General features: G+C 40.5%; 1 protein-coding gene and 1 non-coding gene across 20 annotated transcripts in view; both read right to left on the bottom strand.

Annotated features, from left to right (window-relative positions):
* DIP2B (disco interacting protein 2 homolog B) overlaps window positions 1–19,242 on the bottom strand; it is a 257,070-nt gene that overhangs the window by 85,828 nt on the left and 152,000 nt on the right. For all 19 annotated transcript variants that reach the window (XM_065525172.2, XM_045365223.3, XM_065525177.2 and 16 more), the window contains one exon: window positions 7,787–7,912. In XM_065525172.2, coding sequence (XP_065381244.1) covers window positions 7,787–7,912 — 126 coding nt within the window. The remainder of the gene's footprint in view (window positions 1–7,786; window positions 7,913–19,242) is intronic.
* On the bottom strand, window positions 11,355–11,461 carry LOC123567725 (U6 spliceosomal RNA). The gene has a single exon (XR_006690832.1). It is a non-coding gene; the product is annotated as a U6 spliceosomal RNA (small nuclear RNA).

Below are 19,242 nucleotides of genomic sequence, written 5' to 3'. Positions count from 1 at the left end.
TGATCTAGAACCCATGGAAAGAAGTGTGCACGTGTGTTTCGGTGGGATGAGGTACTGTCAGGCAGAAGAGTGTCATTTTATCTCGCCTTGGTGGATTAGGGGAGTTTAGGACTTCCAGAAATACCTTCAAGAAAGGCAAAGGAAGTTTCTATGTAGACAAGGGAAAAATTTGAAGCTAAAGAAGGAAAATCTTTAGAGACCCAAGAAGGCAGCCTAGGAATAAAAGCACATAAAGATTGCAGAACACTTCCCAAAATATGACAACAAAAAAAGAATATACAGAAAAGATGATCAAAAAGTTAGTTCTGGAAGCAGGGCCAACCAGAACCTACCCTGAGCTACAAATTCTGAGCAGCTTAATCAAACACTATACCTAACCGGAACAGGTAACTGATTCAGCAGACAAGGGTTAGGGGGACTTTCAGAACTACCCCAGATATTTCTGGCATTCCATAACAATCTGTCTGTGTGTATAGAGAGCTGGCTAGGGACTGAAAAATTGGTTTGAGAGCTAAGTGGCAAGAGGTCCATGAGTTACCTGACTAGCTGAGATACTTCTGAGAGAAGGGGCACTCACTATTAGTAACTACTCCAGGGCACTCTACCCACAATGAATCTCCAAACACTGTTTCTCTAAGTATCTTCCCATATCTATGAAAAAAAAAAAAAAAAAAAACAGTTTACAAAACTAATTGTTATTGAAAATATTGAGGTAAAAAGAAATTTGTTTTCATTTACTGCCTATTTGAAAGCTAAATCAAATATGCAGCAATTGTTAGAGCTCCACAATTAACCAGAAAATCTTTACTTGAGGACAGGACAGAATGAGAGGCAATATGCCAAGTGACCTAGGAAATGGGCTTTCAAAGTCAGGCTGCTCTAGACTGTAATCTCAGCTCTGCCACTGATAGGTGTTGAGCAAATCAGAGCTCAGGGTCTTAATCGTGGTGTTTGGTGCTTTCTTTCCACTCTCACTCATGGTAGATTATTTCTACAGTGGTTTTATCTATTAGCTCACATTCAGTGGATCTTTCTCTGTGGAAACCCTAAGCCCCACCCCCCACGGAGTCTGTATCCTTTCAGAGATCATTTGTGCCCAGGGTTGTCATCAGCCTAAAGCCACATTTTAATTTTAGTTCTTACGAGGCAGGTAGTACCATTCAAACTCTGTACCCACTCACCAGAAATTCTCAGGCAAGGGCAGGCCCTGCCCCTGTTATTCCGAGGCCAGGCACCAGGCAAGCCCTTTTTTTTTTTTTTTTTTTTTTTTTGAGACAGAGTCTCACTCTGTCGCCCAGGCTGCAGTGCAGTGGCGCGATCTCGGATCACCGCAAGCTCTGCCTCCCGGGTCCACGCCATTCTCCTGACTCAGCCTCCCGAGTAGCTGGGACTACAGGCGCCTGCCACCATGCCTGGCTAATTTTTTGTATTATTTAGTAGAGACGGGGTTTCAGCGTGTTAGCCAGGATGGTCTTGATCTCCTGACCTCGGGATCCACCCGCCTCAGCCTCCCCAAGTGCTGGGATTACAGGTGTGAGCCACCGCGCCTGGCCTCAGGCAAGCTTTTTTGACAGGTTCCTTTTTTCTAATTCACCCAACAGCTAAAGATGCAAGTCCCCCCAGGGATCTTAATTCCAGCTTGCAACCTTAGACAGGCCCAAGATTTTATTATTATAGTTAAAATTAAGGTCCCTGGTTTACTGATTCTCCTCCCCACAGCCCAGCAGAAGTAAGCACCACCTCATCATTCTGATTTTCAGTGTTCATCATTCTCCCTTGCTCTTGTATACATTTTAAAAAAAGATGGTTACCTTTTACACAGCATTTGTAAAAGAACATTATCTTTCCCCTATCTTTCTAGGAATTTTCAGGTTATCTAATTGACTATGTGTCTAAAAACAGAAGTCAGGGCAAGTTATTGAGTCTCTCTAAACCTGTTTTCTCATCTACAAAATGGGGTAGAAGACTATTAACTAAAAATGAAAAAAATATATGTTAAGCACCTAGCCCTTTGGTAGACTGAGGGCATGTAATAAATGGTAACCATAACATTACTCTTATCAGCAAACCTTAAATTTTACAGTCAGGCATTGAAACAAATTCAGCCGGATACAGTGGGTTTTTACTGTACTTTGGCTTAAAGAACATTGGATATTCACTAGTCTCCCAAGCAATTGTGGACCACTGGTCATACCCCACACCAATCATAAAATACACTATTAAAATGATCTGACTGTATTAATTAGAGCACATTTATTATGGAGGTCTGATTTGCCAACTTTGTTTACTCTGTGGTTTAGGTTAAAATTAGAATATTTAGGGAAGACTCCCCAGCCTGGTAAATCAGCAGGTATTCTAAGTTCAAATTAACTGACTGACATATATTTAGGACTATAAGCATTCGGAAGGCAACAGTTATTTAATTTGGTTATAAAAATACTCATTCCAGTACCATGCATATACATGAGTGTCTTTTAGGGAAAGAGGATTTTTTTTTTTTTTTTAAGTTGAGGTCTCACTGTGTCACCCAGGCTGGAGTACAGTGCTGTGATTATGGTTCACTGTAGCCTTGACTCAAGTGATTCTCCCACCTCAGCCTCCTGAGTGGCTAGAACCACAGGCACACACTATCATGCCCTGCTAACTTTTTAAAATTTTATTTTATTTAGTACTATGAAGGAATTAAAAAAAATCATTTGTAGAGATGAGATCTCTTGCTATGTTGCCCAGGCTGGTCTCAAACTCCTGGGCTGAAAGGATCCTTGGGCCTCAGCCTCCCAAAGTGTTGGGATTATAGGCTATAAAGTAAAAAGAATTTTCTAAATAAACGTGACACTTTAGTGGAAAAATGAACACAACCAAGAAGATTTTGAGTCTGACACTTAATTGCTATCTGACCTGGGGCAAATTACTTAGCGACTATGAACCTGCTTATTTCCTTATCGCTAAATCTGCCCTTCCTACTTTACAGAGAATTTATGAGAAACAAGTGACACAGGGCAGTCATTAGTATGTGAAAGTCCTTTGCATACCATAATGTACTATAATTCCATGAAGCATTATTAAAGTAGGTTAAAAGGATAATATTCCAGTATGTTCCTGGGTATCATTTTCACATACAGAAATACAGAGCAGGGTGTGGTAGCTCATGCCTATAATCCAACACTTTGGGAGGCTGATGTGGGAGATCTTTTGAGCCCAGGAGTTTGAGGCCAGCCTGAGCAACATAGTGAGACCCCATCTCCATCTCTACAAAAAATAAAAATATTAGCCGGATGTGGCAATATGCACCTGCAGTTCCAGCTACTAGAAAGGCTAAGGTGGGAGGACTGCTTGAGCCTGGGAGGTTGAGACTGCAGTGAATTGTGACTGAGCCACTATACTGCAGCCTGGGTGACAGAGACTGTGTCAAAAAAAAAAAAAAAAAAAAAAAAAAGGAAAGGAAATTCTCCTTGTCTTCTGGCCCTATGAGTTACTCTAGCTACTCTCAAGCGGAGCCCTGTGTGAGACAGACTTCTAAATTTAAGCCAGTTGAAATAGCTTACTGTGCTTTAGGGTCATTATGTGGTCTATTTGGTCATCTGTGCACTCTCAGAATGCAGCAAAGGGTAAGTCCACAAGGGTGCAGAAAAAGCTTAGAGGGAAAAAATATATGCTGTAGTTTTTGCATTGTGCTTTTCCGTATGAATGAGTAATAGCATTACACAAAGAACCCCTACAAAGAAAGAGCTGAGGTAATTGCCTCATGACATTAGTAAATGATTTCAGCACATAAAGGGAACTGGATGGCAGTAATTCAAGCAGTCTAAAAGACTCTGAAAAAGGCCACAAGCCTTTTTCAGAAAAGAATCATAGATTGTTACCAATTTAGAGAAATCAAATGTTCTAATCCACAAGATAGAAATTAATCAATAAGCAAATTTTAGGGTGACTGACATCTTATCATTTGAGAGTGATTTGTGAACAAAAGACAAATTATTTCCTATGCCAACTATTTACCATATTTTCCAGACTATATACTATAAATAAAGCCAAAATTTCTAACATATTTTTCTCCTTAATCCTTTTTATTAAATCCTTCAAAAAGAGCAGCTCTAAATTTTCATCAATTCAGTAATTCAAACAGTTATGTGTTGAGTGCCTCCCAAAGAAGCTAACTGGCTGGTGCACTCTAGAAGTTATCCCAGAAACCAGGTGCATACAGGACAGCAAGTACAGAGTGAGAGCCTTGACCCAAGATGTGCTTTATGATGTATGCTGTAACATCTCAGGCAGTGTACAAAGAAAGATGCAACTAAATCCTGTAAAATGTTAGGCTAATTTTTCCCTGCAAGAGTGGCACAACTTTTTGTTTGTTTGTTTGTTTGTTTTAAGAAATGGGGTCTCACTCTATCTCCCAGATTGGAGTATGGTGGATTGATCTCAGCTCACTGCAGCCTCGACCTCTGGGGATCAAGCGACCCTCCCACCTCAGCCTCTCAAGTAGCTGGAACCACAGACATGCACTACCACAGCTGGCTAACTTTTTAATTTTTTGTAGAGATGGGGTCTCACTATATTGCACAGGCTGGTCTCGTCCTAGGCTCAAGCAATCCTCCCACCTCAGCCTCCCAAAGTGTGGAGATTACAGGTATGAGCCAACACACCTGGCCACAACTGTTTTATTTATTTATTTATTTATTTATTTATTTATTTATGAGACGGACTCTGGCTCTGTCGCCCAGGCTAGAGTGCAGTGGCATGGTCTCGGCTCACTGCAAGCTCTGTCTCCTGGGTTCACGCCATTCTCCTGCCATAGCCTCCCGAGTAGCTAGGACTACAGATGCCGCCACCACGCCCAGCTAATTTTTTGTATTTTTAGTAGAGACATCTTTTCACGGTGTTAGCCAGGATGGTCTCGATCTCCTGACCTCGTGATCCACCTGCCTTGGCCTCCCAAAGTGCTGGGACTACAGGCATGAGCCACCGTGCCCGGCACCACACTGTTTTTAGGTCACTTTTGTTTGAGATGGAGTCTCGCTCTGTCACCTAGGCTGGAGTGCAATGGCGTGATCTCGGCTCACTGCGACCTCTGCCTCCCGGGTTCAAATGATTCCCCTGCCTCAGCCTCCTGAGTAGCTGGGACTACAGGAACACACCACCACACCCAGCTAATTTTTGTATTTTTAGCAGAGACGGGGTTTCACCATGTTGGTCAGGCTGATCTCGAACTCCTGACCTCCTGATCTGCCCGCCTCAGCCTCCTACAGTGCTGGGATTATAGGCAAGAGCCACCACACCTGGCTTTAGGTCACTTTCGGAGCTGGCCAGAAGCTGATTTTTTTTTTTAAAAGCCTTTAATGGCAATGATTAATGTAAATTTTCTTCCTCCTCCCTTCCCTTGAACACAGCCTCGGCATTCTTCTAAGCTTCAGTGTTTCCGTGGCTATCAGAGTACATATGTGAGATAAAACCTATTCCACATCGCTGGGTTAGGCTGTAACAAGTTCTGGGAGATACTGATGTAGGATTAAACTACAATAGGCATTGGAAACAGCCAATTGGTAGCTCCTAAGATCTTGGAGAGAATGGAGTCGATCCCTAATTGTGGGAACAGCAAATTCTACTCCCTAAAATGAAAGGGGCTAATGGAAAACTTATGATAAGAGTTCTTCCCACATTTCCTCACTAAAGCAAAGTATTTGTCTTAGGCATGTGTGTAATTGTTGCATGACAGCATCAAGATACCCTATGTGGGGGCTGTGTGAGAAATCACTATGCAGGGTGCACTCAATGTTTCCCCGTGTTGTGAGAGAATTCCTCTTCTATTTGACAACACAGATGTCCCTCACAGCACATGAAGGCTTCTCAGATACTATCCAGACATCCCCAGAACAGGAGATAAATGGGTACAGAACCTTTTTATTACTCTGTTCTGCTGAATACAAGTCTTAGGAGAAAGGACTGTATCTTTGGAATCATGAAATTATTATGTATAAAACACATAGTATGATCGAGAACATTAGGCCACAACTTCAAGGCTGCAGATAGAGGAGAACATTAGTATCTAGAAACACAGAGGCCTATAGCGAATTTGAAAGGACTACAGTCTCATTCAGCAATGAACAGCTACGGTTTGTTTCTAGAGCTGGTGAATTCCCCTCAGGCAGTGACTTTTGTAAAAGGGGACAAAAAAGGTTTCCACTCCTGAATACTCTCAAGGTCCTTTGCTGCACTCTCACATTTCACCCAAAGCCATAAGGGCAGCCTATTTACTCTGAAACTGCATATCTTTGATACAGCTTTGGAGGGGATTATTTCCAAGAACTACATGTCATGCTGCTCCCTACCCTTTGCCATTTATTACAACTGAACCCTCAGCCACACTGCAGTGTAATCTGCCAAAAAGGAATAGCTACTAAACTGAGAGCCCTCTTTGTCCACGAGGACCCAACTTGTGCTGTACTAATGTGGAAGGGAAACCATCCAAGATTTTCAATGAGTAGGTTTGAGGTATGCACCGTTATAGACACAAACTGTCTTACGGTGATAGCCGGCTAGAGGTATCCTGTGCTACATTTTGAGAAACACTTGAAGCCACAGAGCTATTTCTCTTTCAAACATATTGACACCACAGATGTGAAGAAAAAAAGCACACACAGTTAATGAGCCCACAGCATACCCAAATGCTCTGAGAAGTTAGCCAAAACCGAGAAGAAAACTATTAATACTAATCTGGATCAGGGAATAGGATCAGTATGAACAGCTCAACAACTTGACAGCTGTAAATCAAAGTCAACCACAAGGCAACCTAGGAATCTCCCCAAAGACGTAGTAAGTAGTTTAGGCCAAAAAAGTATGGGGAAATTTGTTCTCAAAGATTTCATTACCAGTAACATGAAAGTAGAAAGAGAGACACTATATTGAGGCTCTGAAATAGATTTACTATGTTTAGTCTCAAAGGCCTGTATCAAGATCTTGTCTGGGATTTGATTTAAAAAAAAATTTTTTTTTTGAGCTTCCACTAGAGAAGTATAAAAAAAAATTTTTTTAAAGGTTTTAAAAAACTCTGGGAAAGATTATGGACAGACAAGACAACTTAGGTTGTTTCCAGTTATTCCTCAAATATGAAGTTATAACTCTTAAATTTACCTTAGGGTGCATAAGGATTCAAGTCTGGTGAACAGGGATGGGATGAAGATACCTAGTTCCCACTGATCTCATGACCCCGTTATAAAAAGTAGATTCTTAAAAAATATATAAATGTGTACAAAATACATTAACACATACACATAAACACACTTATATACATTTTGCAGGTCCATTACAACTTTGCATGATTGCTCTTCCATAATCGTTAATGACATAAAAACTTTTGTCCCAAGTCCAACTATTCTCATGCCTGCTGCAGAGATGAAGCATTTGGTTCAGGAGTATGAATGAATTTAATATATGACTACAGGTAATATTTTTGGTGACAATGAAAGTGGCTATTTAACACAGCAGGATTTTGGCCTAAGCTTTGGCCTGTATTTATGACTACATAAGTTTGGAGATTACAGCCAAAAAAAAGACTGGAAATTCAGAAGGAAAGTTTTTTGTTTTGTTTTGAATAGTTTTACTCTTAAGGCATCTTTTTGTGTGTTATGAGATGACAAGCAAAATCTGCCACCTCAGAGTGTTCTCTTATATTCCTGTAATGGTGGGGAGAAGATTCTGGTTCTTACCTCAGAAAAGAAAAAGCAGAACTTATTTCAGGAACATCAAGGTAGTACCTGTCAGAGAGAAAAAGTTCTGATAAACCTACCAGGAGGCGTGCAGGCATCTGCAGGAGACTGAACAAATGTGGATCGCCTTTTGGTTGGCATGGGCAAAGCCATCTTCTGTTCTTTATGCTTTGCCAGTGCAGCCTGAACTGCTTCTGTGTGGATATCTGAAAAATTAAACATTTGCATTTATCAGCTTCCGGCTCTTAAATGTGTTTACCACTGTGAGCTGAACTATCACTGTCTCAATTGTTTTAAAAAAAAAAGGTAAAGGGAATGTTCAGGTGATTTTTATTTATAATTTGATTAAGACCAATTAGAAATAAAAATCAAAAACAAAAATAAAAGAAGCCAAGGATAATTTTATGGAGGAGGAAAATGAAGTCCAGGATGATGTGTGACTGCTTAACATACCAGACAAAGAGTTGACAGAGATGTGGGGAGGTGGGTGGGGACAGAATACTGAGTCTAACATGCATCTGTGCCAGGCAGGAAATCCTGCCTCAAATGGAATGAGTGCTGTGCAGGTGCCTGGAGAACACTCATTATTTTTCAAGAAAAGAAGCTTAGGATTTTCTTAACTGTCTGAAAGAAAACTTTGTTGAGACCCCTCAGTTCTATGCCACAGGAAGAGAAGGATTGATTTTGATCTAGAAAAACATAAGGGCAGATGTTACTTGTTTGCCACTTTGGGCACAAAAAATTTCAGCTCTCTACTTGAATGTTTAATAGGAATCTCAAAATTAACACATCCAAAGAAAACTCTCCATTTTCTACCCCCACCCCAAAGCTCACTCTGTAGTTCCACAAAATTAAATCATACTGTATACAGTATTGTATTCTGCTTTAAAAAACAAACAAACAAACAAAACCTCTTACAAAATCTTACTGAGGTAGATAACAGCTGAGGTAGCTTCCTAAGTCACAAAAAAGTTTCCTTTTGTCTAGGAATGGGCCTAATCCACACACAAACTATCCTTCCATACTTCTCTGTAAAGTAAATATACCCCTTATAAGAGCTAGACAATGAGGTCTTTTTGTTTGTTTGTTTTTGAATTTAAACTCTGAATCAGGAAACTGCAGGTCCTAAAATGGAATCACTTTAATGACAATGTGACAATGCTCTAGAAAGAAGGAAGGTTTTAAACTTCAAGGCTGAGATTTCCAGAGTTATCTATCCTTTCTAGGGGTTTCTCAAATGTTGATTTGTTTCTATGACCTACCTCAGCTATTTAAGGTAGCCTATGTAAGTTGGCCTATTTCTTTTCTTTTGAGACGGAGTGTCGCTCTGTTGCCCAGGCTGGAGGGCAGTGGCGCAACCTCAGCTCACTGCAACCTCTGCCTCCTGGGTTCAAGCATTCTCCTGCCTCAGCCACCCAAGTAGCTGGGACTACAGGTATGCGCCACCATGCCTGGCTAATTTTTGTATTTTTAGGAGAGACAGGGTTTCACCATGTTGGTCAGGCTGATCTCGAACTCCTGACCTTGTGATCCACCCGCATCGGCCTCCTAAAGTGCTGGGATTATAGGTGTGAGCCACTGCACCTCGCCAGGCTCTGTTTCTTGCAACCAAAAAACTTCCACTAATACAACTAGAAACATCTCACTGTGTAAATACAGACCAATGACAAAAGTTTTAAGGGCTGCATAGTATTCCACTGCATGAATGTGCCATGATTTACTTATACAACTCCTTATTATCAGATACTGGGTTATTTCCAATTTTTGTAACTATTCATAGAAAGAATAATTCAGTATTTTCACCTTAGAACATGTCTATTTTCTTGGACTTAATTCCAATAACTGCTGAGATCAAAGTACATATACTTCTTTTTCCAGGAATGTTTCAAACTTATTTCCTAAAAATAAGGAACTTTCTCTTATAAAACCCCAGGACATTATTCAAAATCCAGAAAAACTGACCTGGTGCAATGGCTCACACCTGTAATCCCAGCACTTTGGGAGGCCTAAGTGGGCAGATAACTTGAAGTCAGGAATTCGAGACCAGCCTGGCCAACATGGTAAAACCCTGTCTCTACTAAAAATACAGAAATTAGCCAGGCATGGTGGCATGCACCTGTAATCCCAGCTACTCAGGAGGCTGAGACAGAAGAATCACTTGAACCCAGGAGGTGGAGCTTGCAGTGAGCCAAGATCACACCACTGCACTCCAGTCTGGATGACAGAGCAAGACTCCGTCTCAAAAAAACAAAACAAGAGGCCGGGCGCGGTGGCTCAAGCCTGTAATCCCAGCACTTTGGGAGGCCGAGACGGGCGGATCACAAGGTCAGGAGATCGAGACCATCCTGGCTAACATGGTGAAACCCCATCTCTACTAAAAATACAAAAAAACTAGCCGGGCGAGGTGGCGGGCGCCTGTAGTCCCAGCTACTCGGGAAGCTGAGGCAGGAGAATGGCGTAAACCCGGGAGGCGGAGCTTGCAGTGAGCTGAGATCCGGCCACTGCACTCCAGGCTGGGCGACAGAGCGAGACTCCATCTCAAAAAAAAAAAAAAACAAAACAAAAAAAAAAACAAGAAACCCCAGAAATTCTTGGTTTTTTTTTGTTGTTGTTGTTGTTGTTGTTTTGTTTTGTTTTCTTGAGATAAGGTATTGCTACGTATATTGCCCAGGGTTGGTCTTGAACTGGGCTCCAACGATCCACCTGCCTCAGCCTCCTAAAGTGCTGGAATTACAGGTTTGAGTCAATGAGCTCAGCCAAAATACAGAAATTCAACACTGATACAAACTATTATCTAACCCACAAACCATATTCCAAAATAGTCTATTGTCCCAATAATGTCCTCTATAGGTTTTCCTCCCACCTTTTTTCCTGATCTGGGATCTACTGGAGGAAATCCTACTTAGTTGTCCTATCTCTTGATTCTCTTATCATCCAGGACTGTTTCTCAGCCTTACTTTTTCTTTTATTATCTTGATATTTTTTGTACAGACTAGTTATTTTGTAAAATGTTCTTTAATTTTGGCTTGATATTTCCTTATAATTAGTTTCAGGTTATACATTTTGGCAGAAATACCATAGAAATAATTTGTTGTCTTCTTCTTTTTTTTGGTAAAGATGGGGTCTCACTACATTGCCCAGGCTGGTCTCCAACTACCAGTCTCAAGGAATCCTCCTGCTTCAGCCCCCAAAATGCTGCACTGGGATTATAGGCATGAGTCACCATGCCCAGCCAGAAATAATGTCTTTCTCAAAACATGATGTCAGGAGGTGTCTCGCTCCATTATGGTAATATAACTTGAATTGCAAAGTTGGTTAGTGTGGTGAATATGGTATCTGCCAAATAAACTCACTGTAAACTTACCATTCTTCCCTTTGCAATTAATAAGTAATTCATGGGAGGATACTTTTGAGACTATGTAAATGTTACATACTTTGTCAACCTTTCAACTCACTAGTTTTAGCACCCATTGATAATTCTTGCTGGAATCAATTTTTTTTTTTTTAATAGAGATGGGGTCTCCCTATGTTGCCCAGGCTGGTCTCAAACTCCTGGGCTCAAGGGATTCTCCTGCCTTGGCATCCAAAAGTGAATAGGATTACAGGTGTGAGCCACTGTGCCCACCATTTTTTGAAAAATATTTTTTATTTTTAATGGAACATTTCATGAGTCTGTGTGTCATCCTTGCTCAGGGGTCATGTTAATCTTCCTTGTATCATTCCAATTTTAGTATATGTGCTGCTGAAGTGTGCACGGAATCAACTACTATATTACAATACGATAATTTTATAGCTCCACCATTTCTTCTATATTTATTAGTTGGTATGTATTATAAGAAAAAGCTTTCCAGGCCAGCACGGTGACTCATGCCTGTAATCCCAGCACTTTGGGAGGCTGAGGAGGGTAGATCACCTGAGGACAGGAGTTCGAAACCAGCCTGGCCAACATGGCAAAACCCCGTCTCCACTGAAAATACAAAAATTAGCTGAGCATGGTGGCACATGCCTGTAGTCCCAGCTACTTGGGAGGCTGAGGCACAAGAACTGCTTTAACCTGGGAAGCAGAGGTTACAGTGAGCCAAGATTGTACCACTGCACTCCAGCCTGGGTGAAAGAGTGAGACTCCACCTCAAAAAAAAAAAAAAGAAAAAAAGCTTTCCTTTCTCCCCTAGTTATTTATATCAAAATGAGCCCACTGATTTTCATTTTATTCCATGACTATTCTGTTACTATCATTATTTTGATGCTCATATTTTTGCAGATTTGGCCAACAGGAGTCCCTTCATGCTGGTTCTTATGTCCTTTAGACACAGTTCCATCATTTTGAGCAGCTGTTTTATGACATAAGATATTTCATGCTCCTGAGGTACTTTTCCTGCTCCAGACCTAGAATTATACCTTTCTTCAAGGAAACGTGGCTCCTTTTAGTGAAGAATGAATGGTATTTAAAAACCAAGATCTTAGGCCGGGCGCGGTGGCTCAAGCCTGTAATCCCAGCACTTTGGGAGGCCGAGACGGGCGGATCACGAGGTCAGGAGTTCGAGACCATCCTGGCTAACACGGTGAAACCCCGTCTCTACTAAAAAATACAAAAAACTAGCCAGGCGAGGTGGCGGGCGCCTGTAGTCCCGGCTACTCGGGAGGCTGAGGCAGGAGAATGGCGTAAAAACCCGGGAGGCAGAGCTTGCAGTGAGCTGAGATCTGGCCACTGCACTCCAGCCTGGGCGACACAGTGAGACTCCATCTCAAAAAAAAAAAAACAAAAACAACCAAGATCTTAGAAGCAGGGGTACTCAGTGCTATTGGGGAATCTTTTCTCTTTTTTTTTTTTTTTTTTTTTTGAGACAGATCTCGCTCTGTTGCCCAGGCTGGAGTGCAGTGGCCGGATCTCGGCTCACTGCAAGCTCCGCCTCCCGGGTTTATGCCATCCTCCTGCCTCAGCCTCCCGAGTAGCTGGGACTACAGGCGCCTGCCACCTCGCCCGGCTAGATTTTTGTATTTTTTTAGTAGAGACGGGGTTTCACCGTGTTAGCCAGGATGGTCTCGATCTCCTGACCTCATGATCCGCCTGTCTCGGCCTCCCAAAGTGCTGGGATTACAGGCTTGAGCCACCGCACCCGGCCTGGGAAATCTTTTCTAAGCCCTTTTGGTGGATCAAGAAATTCATACACATAAAACTACATCTGTTACTAACTATATTTAAAATGATGAGTTCATATTAATACCTCCATTTCCAATTCAACATCATTCTAATTTTCCCTCTTTTCACTTATAATTCCCTTCTCTAATAGGATGAAACCTGGTTCACAATATTATCAATATATTTTACTCATTTCTCAATCCTACCATACACAGGAAGTACATTTTAAAAACTGTTTGTTTTTTATTTTTGAGATAGGGTCTCACTCTGTCACCCAGGCTGGAGTGCAGCAGCATGATCTCAACTCACTGCAACCTCCACATCACGGGCTCAAGCAATCCTCTCACCTCAAACTCGTGTGAGTAGCTGGGACCACAGGTGCACACCCAGCTAATTTTTTGTATTTTTGGTAGAGATGGAGATTTACTGTGTTGCCCAGGTTGCTCTCAAGTTCCTAGGCTCAAGCAATCCACCCGCCTGAGTCTCCCAAAGTGCTGGCATTACAGGCGTGAGCCATTGCACCCAGCCAAAAATTACTATCTTATGTCAATATGAAAAATAAATCTTCTAACTAGTGTTCAGTATTTATTTGTAGTCCTTTTGGTCTTTAGACTGAGGACATATAGTTAAAGTATCATGGTCAAAAACTGTTTGAGTTAGTTCTCATCCTTTCCTGCTTTGATGTGGTTACACAGTTCACATAGTTAGGGTCATCATTTTTTTGTTTATATTCTGTAAGTCTTTCCCAATCTTGCTGATTAAAATTTAACATGTTCCAAAAGTCAAAACTATACCAAAAAGTTAGCTTAAAGAAGTATTACTACCCGAACAATCACTTCTGCCCCAATCCCACCGACCTTTGCTATAGGTAGTAGATACATACATATTTACTATTTTTTACAAAAATAAGCAGACATGTATATCTTTTCATTTCCCTGTCTTTCATACACAAAAGTAAGCATATTGTATTTTTTTGCACTTTGCTTTTCCACTTAACAATATACCCTGGAAATCATTCTCTATCAGCTATCAGCTTTCTTCATTCTTTTTTACAGCTGTATAGCACTCTACTGTACATAGTTTATTTAACTATTATCCTATGTCTGGGCATGTAGATGTTTCTAATATTTTGCACCTAAAATAATGCAACAAATAGCCTTCTGCAAATATATTTTTACACTAATCAGAGCTTACCTTCAGAGTAAATTCTGACAAGAGAGAATTCTAAATAAAAAAGCAAATATGTGTTAAATTTTGTCACATCTTGAAAAATTCCTCTCCCAAAACAGTTTTTACCACACTGCATTACTACTAGCAATGTACAGGTGTACCTACTTCCTCACCGCCTAACCTTCAGAGTGTGTTGTCTAGCTTTTTGATTGCTGCCAACTTGACAGCTAAGAATTCATATCCTAGTATAGTTTTAATTTGTGCTTCCTTGATCATTAATGAGATTAAACATTTTTATAGAGGACTTAAGGGCCATTTTATGTTGTCTGTTTTTAAGTGAAGTAAATGTTCATGTCATTTGGCCATTTTTTCTATCAGCCTTCTCTGTTTGTTTTTCCTTATATTATATTTTCGGGCCAGGTGTGATGACTCATACCTGTAATCCAAGCATTTGGGGAGGCCAAAATGGGAAGAATGCATGAGCCCAAGAGTACGAGACCAGCCTGGGCGACATAATAAAACACTACCTCTACAAAAAATAAAAAATTAGCCATGTGGTAGCATGTGCCTATAGGCCCAGCTATTCAGGAGGCTGAGGCAAGAGGACCACTTGAGCACAGGAGGTCAAGGCTGCCTGAGCCATGACTGCAGTACCTGCACTCCAGCCTGGGCAACAGAGTGACACGAAAGAAAAGAAAGAAAAGAAAGAAAAGAAAGGAAAGAAAGGAAAGAAAGGAAAGAAAGGAAAGAAAGGAAAGAAAGGAAAGAAAGGAAAGAAAGGAAGAAAGGAAGAAAGAAAGAAAGAAAGAAAGAAAGAAAGAAAGAAAGAAAGAAAGAAAGAAAGAAAGGAAGAAAAATATTTTCTTCCAGTATGGCATCTGTTTTTTTGACATTGTTTATGGCTTTTTTCAAACTATGCAGAAGATGGGTTTTTAAAAATTATTATAGAATTAAGTTCTCAAATCAACAACCAAACTACACCATAAGGAACTAAAAAAAGAACAAACTAAATCCAAAATTAGCAGAAGGTGCTGGGCGTGGTGGCTCATACCTGTAATCTCAGCACTTTGGGAGGCCAAGGCAGGTGGATCATCTGAGGCCAGGAGTTCCAGACCAGCCTGGTCAACAACAGAGTAAAACCCCGCTCCACTAAAAATACAAAAATTAGCCAGGTGTGGTGGTGCACACCTGTAATCCCAGCTACTCAGGAGACTAAGGCAGGAGAACTGCTTGAACCCAGGAGGTGGGAGTTGTAGTGAGCTGATATCGTGCCACTGCACTCCAGCCTGGGCAACAGAGTAAGGCTCCATCTCAAAAAAAAAAAAAAAAAAAAGAAAAGAAATAATAAAGATTAGAGTAGAATCAAATGAAATAGAGAACAGAGAAATGGGGGCAAAATCAACAAATGAGTTGCTTTTTTGAAAAGATCAACAAAATTGACAAATCCTCAGCTTTCTTGAAAAAAAAAAGAAAGAAGATTCAAATAACTAAAATAAGAAATAAGAGAAATTACAACTGGATGCCTCAGAAATAAAAGGAATTATAACAGACTATGGGCTGGGTACAGGGGCTGATGCCTGTAATCTCAGCACTTTGGGAGGCCGAGGTGGGCAGATCACTTGAGCCCAGAAGGTCAAGACCAGCCTGGGCAACATGGCAACACCTTGTCTCTACAAAAAACACAAAAATTAGCTGGCCATGGGCGTGTCTGTTCGTGTAGTACCAGCTACCCAGGGCTGGGGGTCGGGGGTTGAGGTGGGAGAACTGAAGCTGTAGTGAGCCATAATCGTGCCACTGCACTCTAGCCTAGGTGACAGAGACCTTTCTCAAAAAAAAAAAAAAAAAAAAAAGAAAAGAAAAGAAAAAAGAAAAAGAAAGACTACTAGGAATCACACCTGCCAACAAATTGGATAATCTACAAAAAATTGGATAAATTCCTAGAAACATAAACCTACCAAGACTGAATCATGAAAAAACAGAAAATCTCAACAGATCTGTAATTAGTAAGGAGATTGAATCAGTAACTGAAAACTCTCCAACAAAGAAAAGCCCAGGACCTGACAGCCTCACTGGAGAATTCTATCAAACATTTAAATAAGAATTAATGTAAATCTTTCTCAAACTCTTTCAGAAAAACTGAAAAGGAGGATCACTTGAGCCCGGGAGGTCGAGGCTACAGTGAGCTATGATTACACCGCTGCACTCCAGCCTGGGCAACAGAAGGAGACCCTGTTTCTTAAAAAAAAAAAAAAAAAAAAAGTTGTGTTTCTATACACTAACAATGAATTACCTGAAAAGAAAATTAAGAAAATAATGCCATTTATAATAACATCAAAAAGAACAAAATACTTAGGAATAGACTTAACTGAGGAGGTGAAAAACTTGTCCATTAAAAACTGTAAAACATCTCTGAAAGAAATTTAAGAAGACATAGGAAAGAGATCCTGTGTTCATGGACTGGAAGACTTTATATTGTTAAAATGTTGTTACTATCCAAAGCATTTTAAAGATTCAATGGAATCCCTATCAATATCCCAATGGCATTTTTTTCCAGAGATAGAAAAAACAATTCTAAACTTTTTACACGGAATCTCAAAAGATTCCAAATAGCCAAAATAATCTTTAAAAAGAAGCACAAAGCTGAAGTCTTTATATTTCTTTTTTTTGAAATGGAGTCTCGGTCTGTCGCCCAGGCTAGAGTGTAATGGTGCGGTCTCGGCTCACTGCAACCTCTGCCTCCCGGTTCAAGTGATCCTCCTGCCTCAGCCTCCCAAGTAGCTGGGACTATGGGCATGTGCCACCACGTCCAGCTAATTTGTGTGTGTGTGTGTGTGTGTGTGTGTGTGTGTGTGTGTGTGTATATATATATATATATTTTTTTTTTTTTTTTGAGACAGAGTCTCACTCTGTTGCCCAGGCTGGAGTACAGTGGCATAGTCTCGGCTCACTGCAACCTCTGCCTCCTGGGTTCAAGCAATTCTCTTGCCTCAGCCTCCTGAGTAGCTGGGATTAGAGGTGCCTGCCACCACGCCTGGCTAATTTTTTGTATTTTTAGTAGAGACAGGGTTTCACCATGTTGGTCAGGCTGATCTTGAACTCCTGACCTCAAGTGATCCACCTGTCTTGGCCTCCCAAAGTGCTGGGATTACAGGCATGAGCCACCACGCCCGGCCTATATTTCCTTATTTCGAAACTATTACAGGATGGGCATGGTGGTTTACACAAGTAATCCCAACACTTTGGGAGGCTGAGTGGGGAGGATTGGTTGAGCCCAGGAGTTCAAGACCAGCCTGGGAAACACAGTGAGATTCTGTCCCTGTTTAAAAAAAATATAATTACAAAGCTCCGGTATTCAAAATAGTCTGGTACTAGCATAAAGACCGACATAAAGACCAACAGAACAATAGAGAGCCCAGGAATACATCCTCACATAGAAGGTCAAATGATTTTCAACAAAGGTGCCAAAACTACACAATGGGAAAAGGATAGTCTCTTCAACAAATGTGTTAGGAAAACCGAATAACCACATGCAAAAGAATGAAAAATGGGCCCTTATTTAACATGATATACAAAAATTGACTCAAAATAGATTAAAGACCTAACCAGTAAGGCCATAAACTAAAACTCCTAGAAGAAAATAGAGGGGAAAAGCTTCATGACATTGGATTTGACAACAATTTATTGAATGTGACACCAAAAACACAGGCAATAAGAGCAAAAATAGGCAAATAAGACTACATTAAACTTAAAAACTTCTGCTCATCAGAGAAACAATCAACAGAATAAAAAAATAACCTGCGAAATGGGAGAAAGTATTTACAAACCATATATTGGGTAGGGTATTAATATCCAAAATAAAGACCTTCTATAACCTAGTAACAAAAAAAAATTAACCCAATTTTTTAAATGGGCAAAGGACTTGAATAGACATTTCTCCAGAGAAGATAAATAACCAACAATCATATGAAAAGATGCTCAACATCACTTTCTTCAAGGAAATGAAAATCAAAACCACAATGAGGTACTACTTCACAGCCACTAGAACGGCCATACCTTACTTACATCCATTAGAATTTTTTCTATATCAAAAAATCAGAAAATACGTGTTGAAGAGGATTTGGAGAAATTGGAATGCTTGTGCACCACTGGTGGGACTGTAAAACAATATAGCTTCTATGGAAAATAGTACGGAGTTTCCTCAAAGATTAAAAAAATAGATTTACCATACGATCCAGCAATTCCACTTCTGGATATATCTCCAAATGAACCGAAAACAGGATCTCAAAGAAATATTTGTACTCATATTCACTGCAGCATTATTCATAATAACTAAGATGTGGAAGCAACAAAATCCCCACTGTGGTGGAAGAGATAAGTAAAACATGGTATATACATACAAAGAAATATTATTCAGCCTTAAAAAATAAGGAAATCCCATCATCTGCCACAACATGGATGAACCCTGAGGACACTGTGTAGAATAAAATAAGCCAATCACAAAAAGACAAATACTGCATGATTTCAGTTATATGACATACTCAAATTCACAGAAGCAGGAAGGTAGAATGGTGGCTGCTGGAGGCTGAGAGGAGGGGAAAATGAGTTGTTGTTCAACAGGTATGGAATTTCAGTCACACAAGATGAAGAAGTTCTAGAGATCTGCTGTACAATAACAGGCATACAGTTACCAGTACTGTAATGCATACTTAAAAACTGTCAGAAAGATACATTTATGTGTTTTTTAACCACAAAAAAATATTTTATGTAGTTTTTAAGATTATATCTGCATTCTGAGCCTTTGCATAAGGCTTTCTATAGGCTGGATTATAGCAAAGTTTTGTGATGTTTTCATTTGGTACTTTATTTTTTGAGACAGAGTTTCACTCTTGTTGCCCAGGCTGAAGTGCAGTGGCATGATCTCGGCTCACTGCAACCTCTGCCTCCTGGGTTCAAGAGATTCCCCTGCCTCAGCCTCCTGAGTAGCTGGGATTACAGGCGCCCACCACCACCCCTGGCTAATTTTTTGTATTTTTAGTAGAGATGGGGTTTCATCATGTTGGTCAGGCTGGTCTCAAACTCCTGACTTCAGATGATCCACCCACCTTCGCTTTCCAAAGCACTGGGATTACAGGCGTGAGCCACGGTGCCTGGGGCTCGTTTGGCACTTTATATAGTTTCTTTTTTTTTTTTTTTTTTTTTTTTTTTTTGAGACGGAGTCTCGCTCTG

This window comes from Macaca fascicularis, chromosome 11, assembly GCF_037993035.2.
Source record: "Macaca fascicularis isolate 582-1 chromosome 11, T2T-MFA8v1.1".
In the NCBI taxonomy this organism is placed as follows: domain Eukaryota; kingdom Metazoa; phylum Chordata; class Mammalia; order Primates; family Cercopithecidae; genus Macaca; species Macaca fascicularis.
This window is presented reverse-complemented; position numbering and strand designations above follow the sequence as displayed.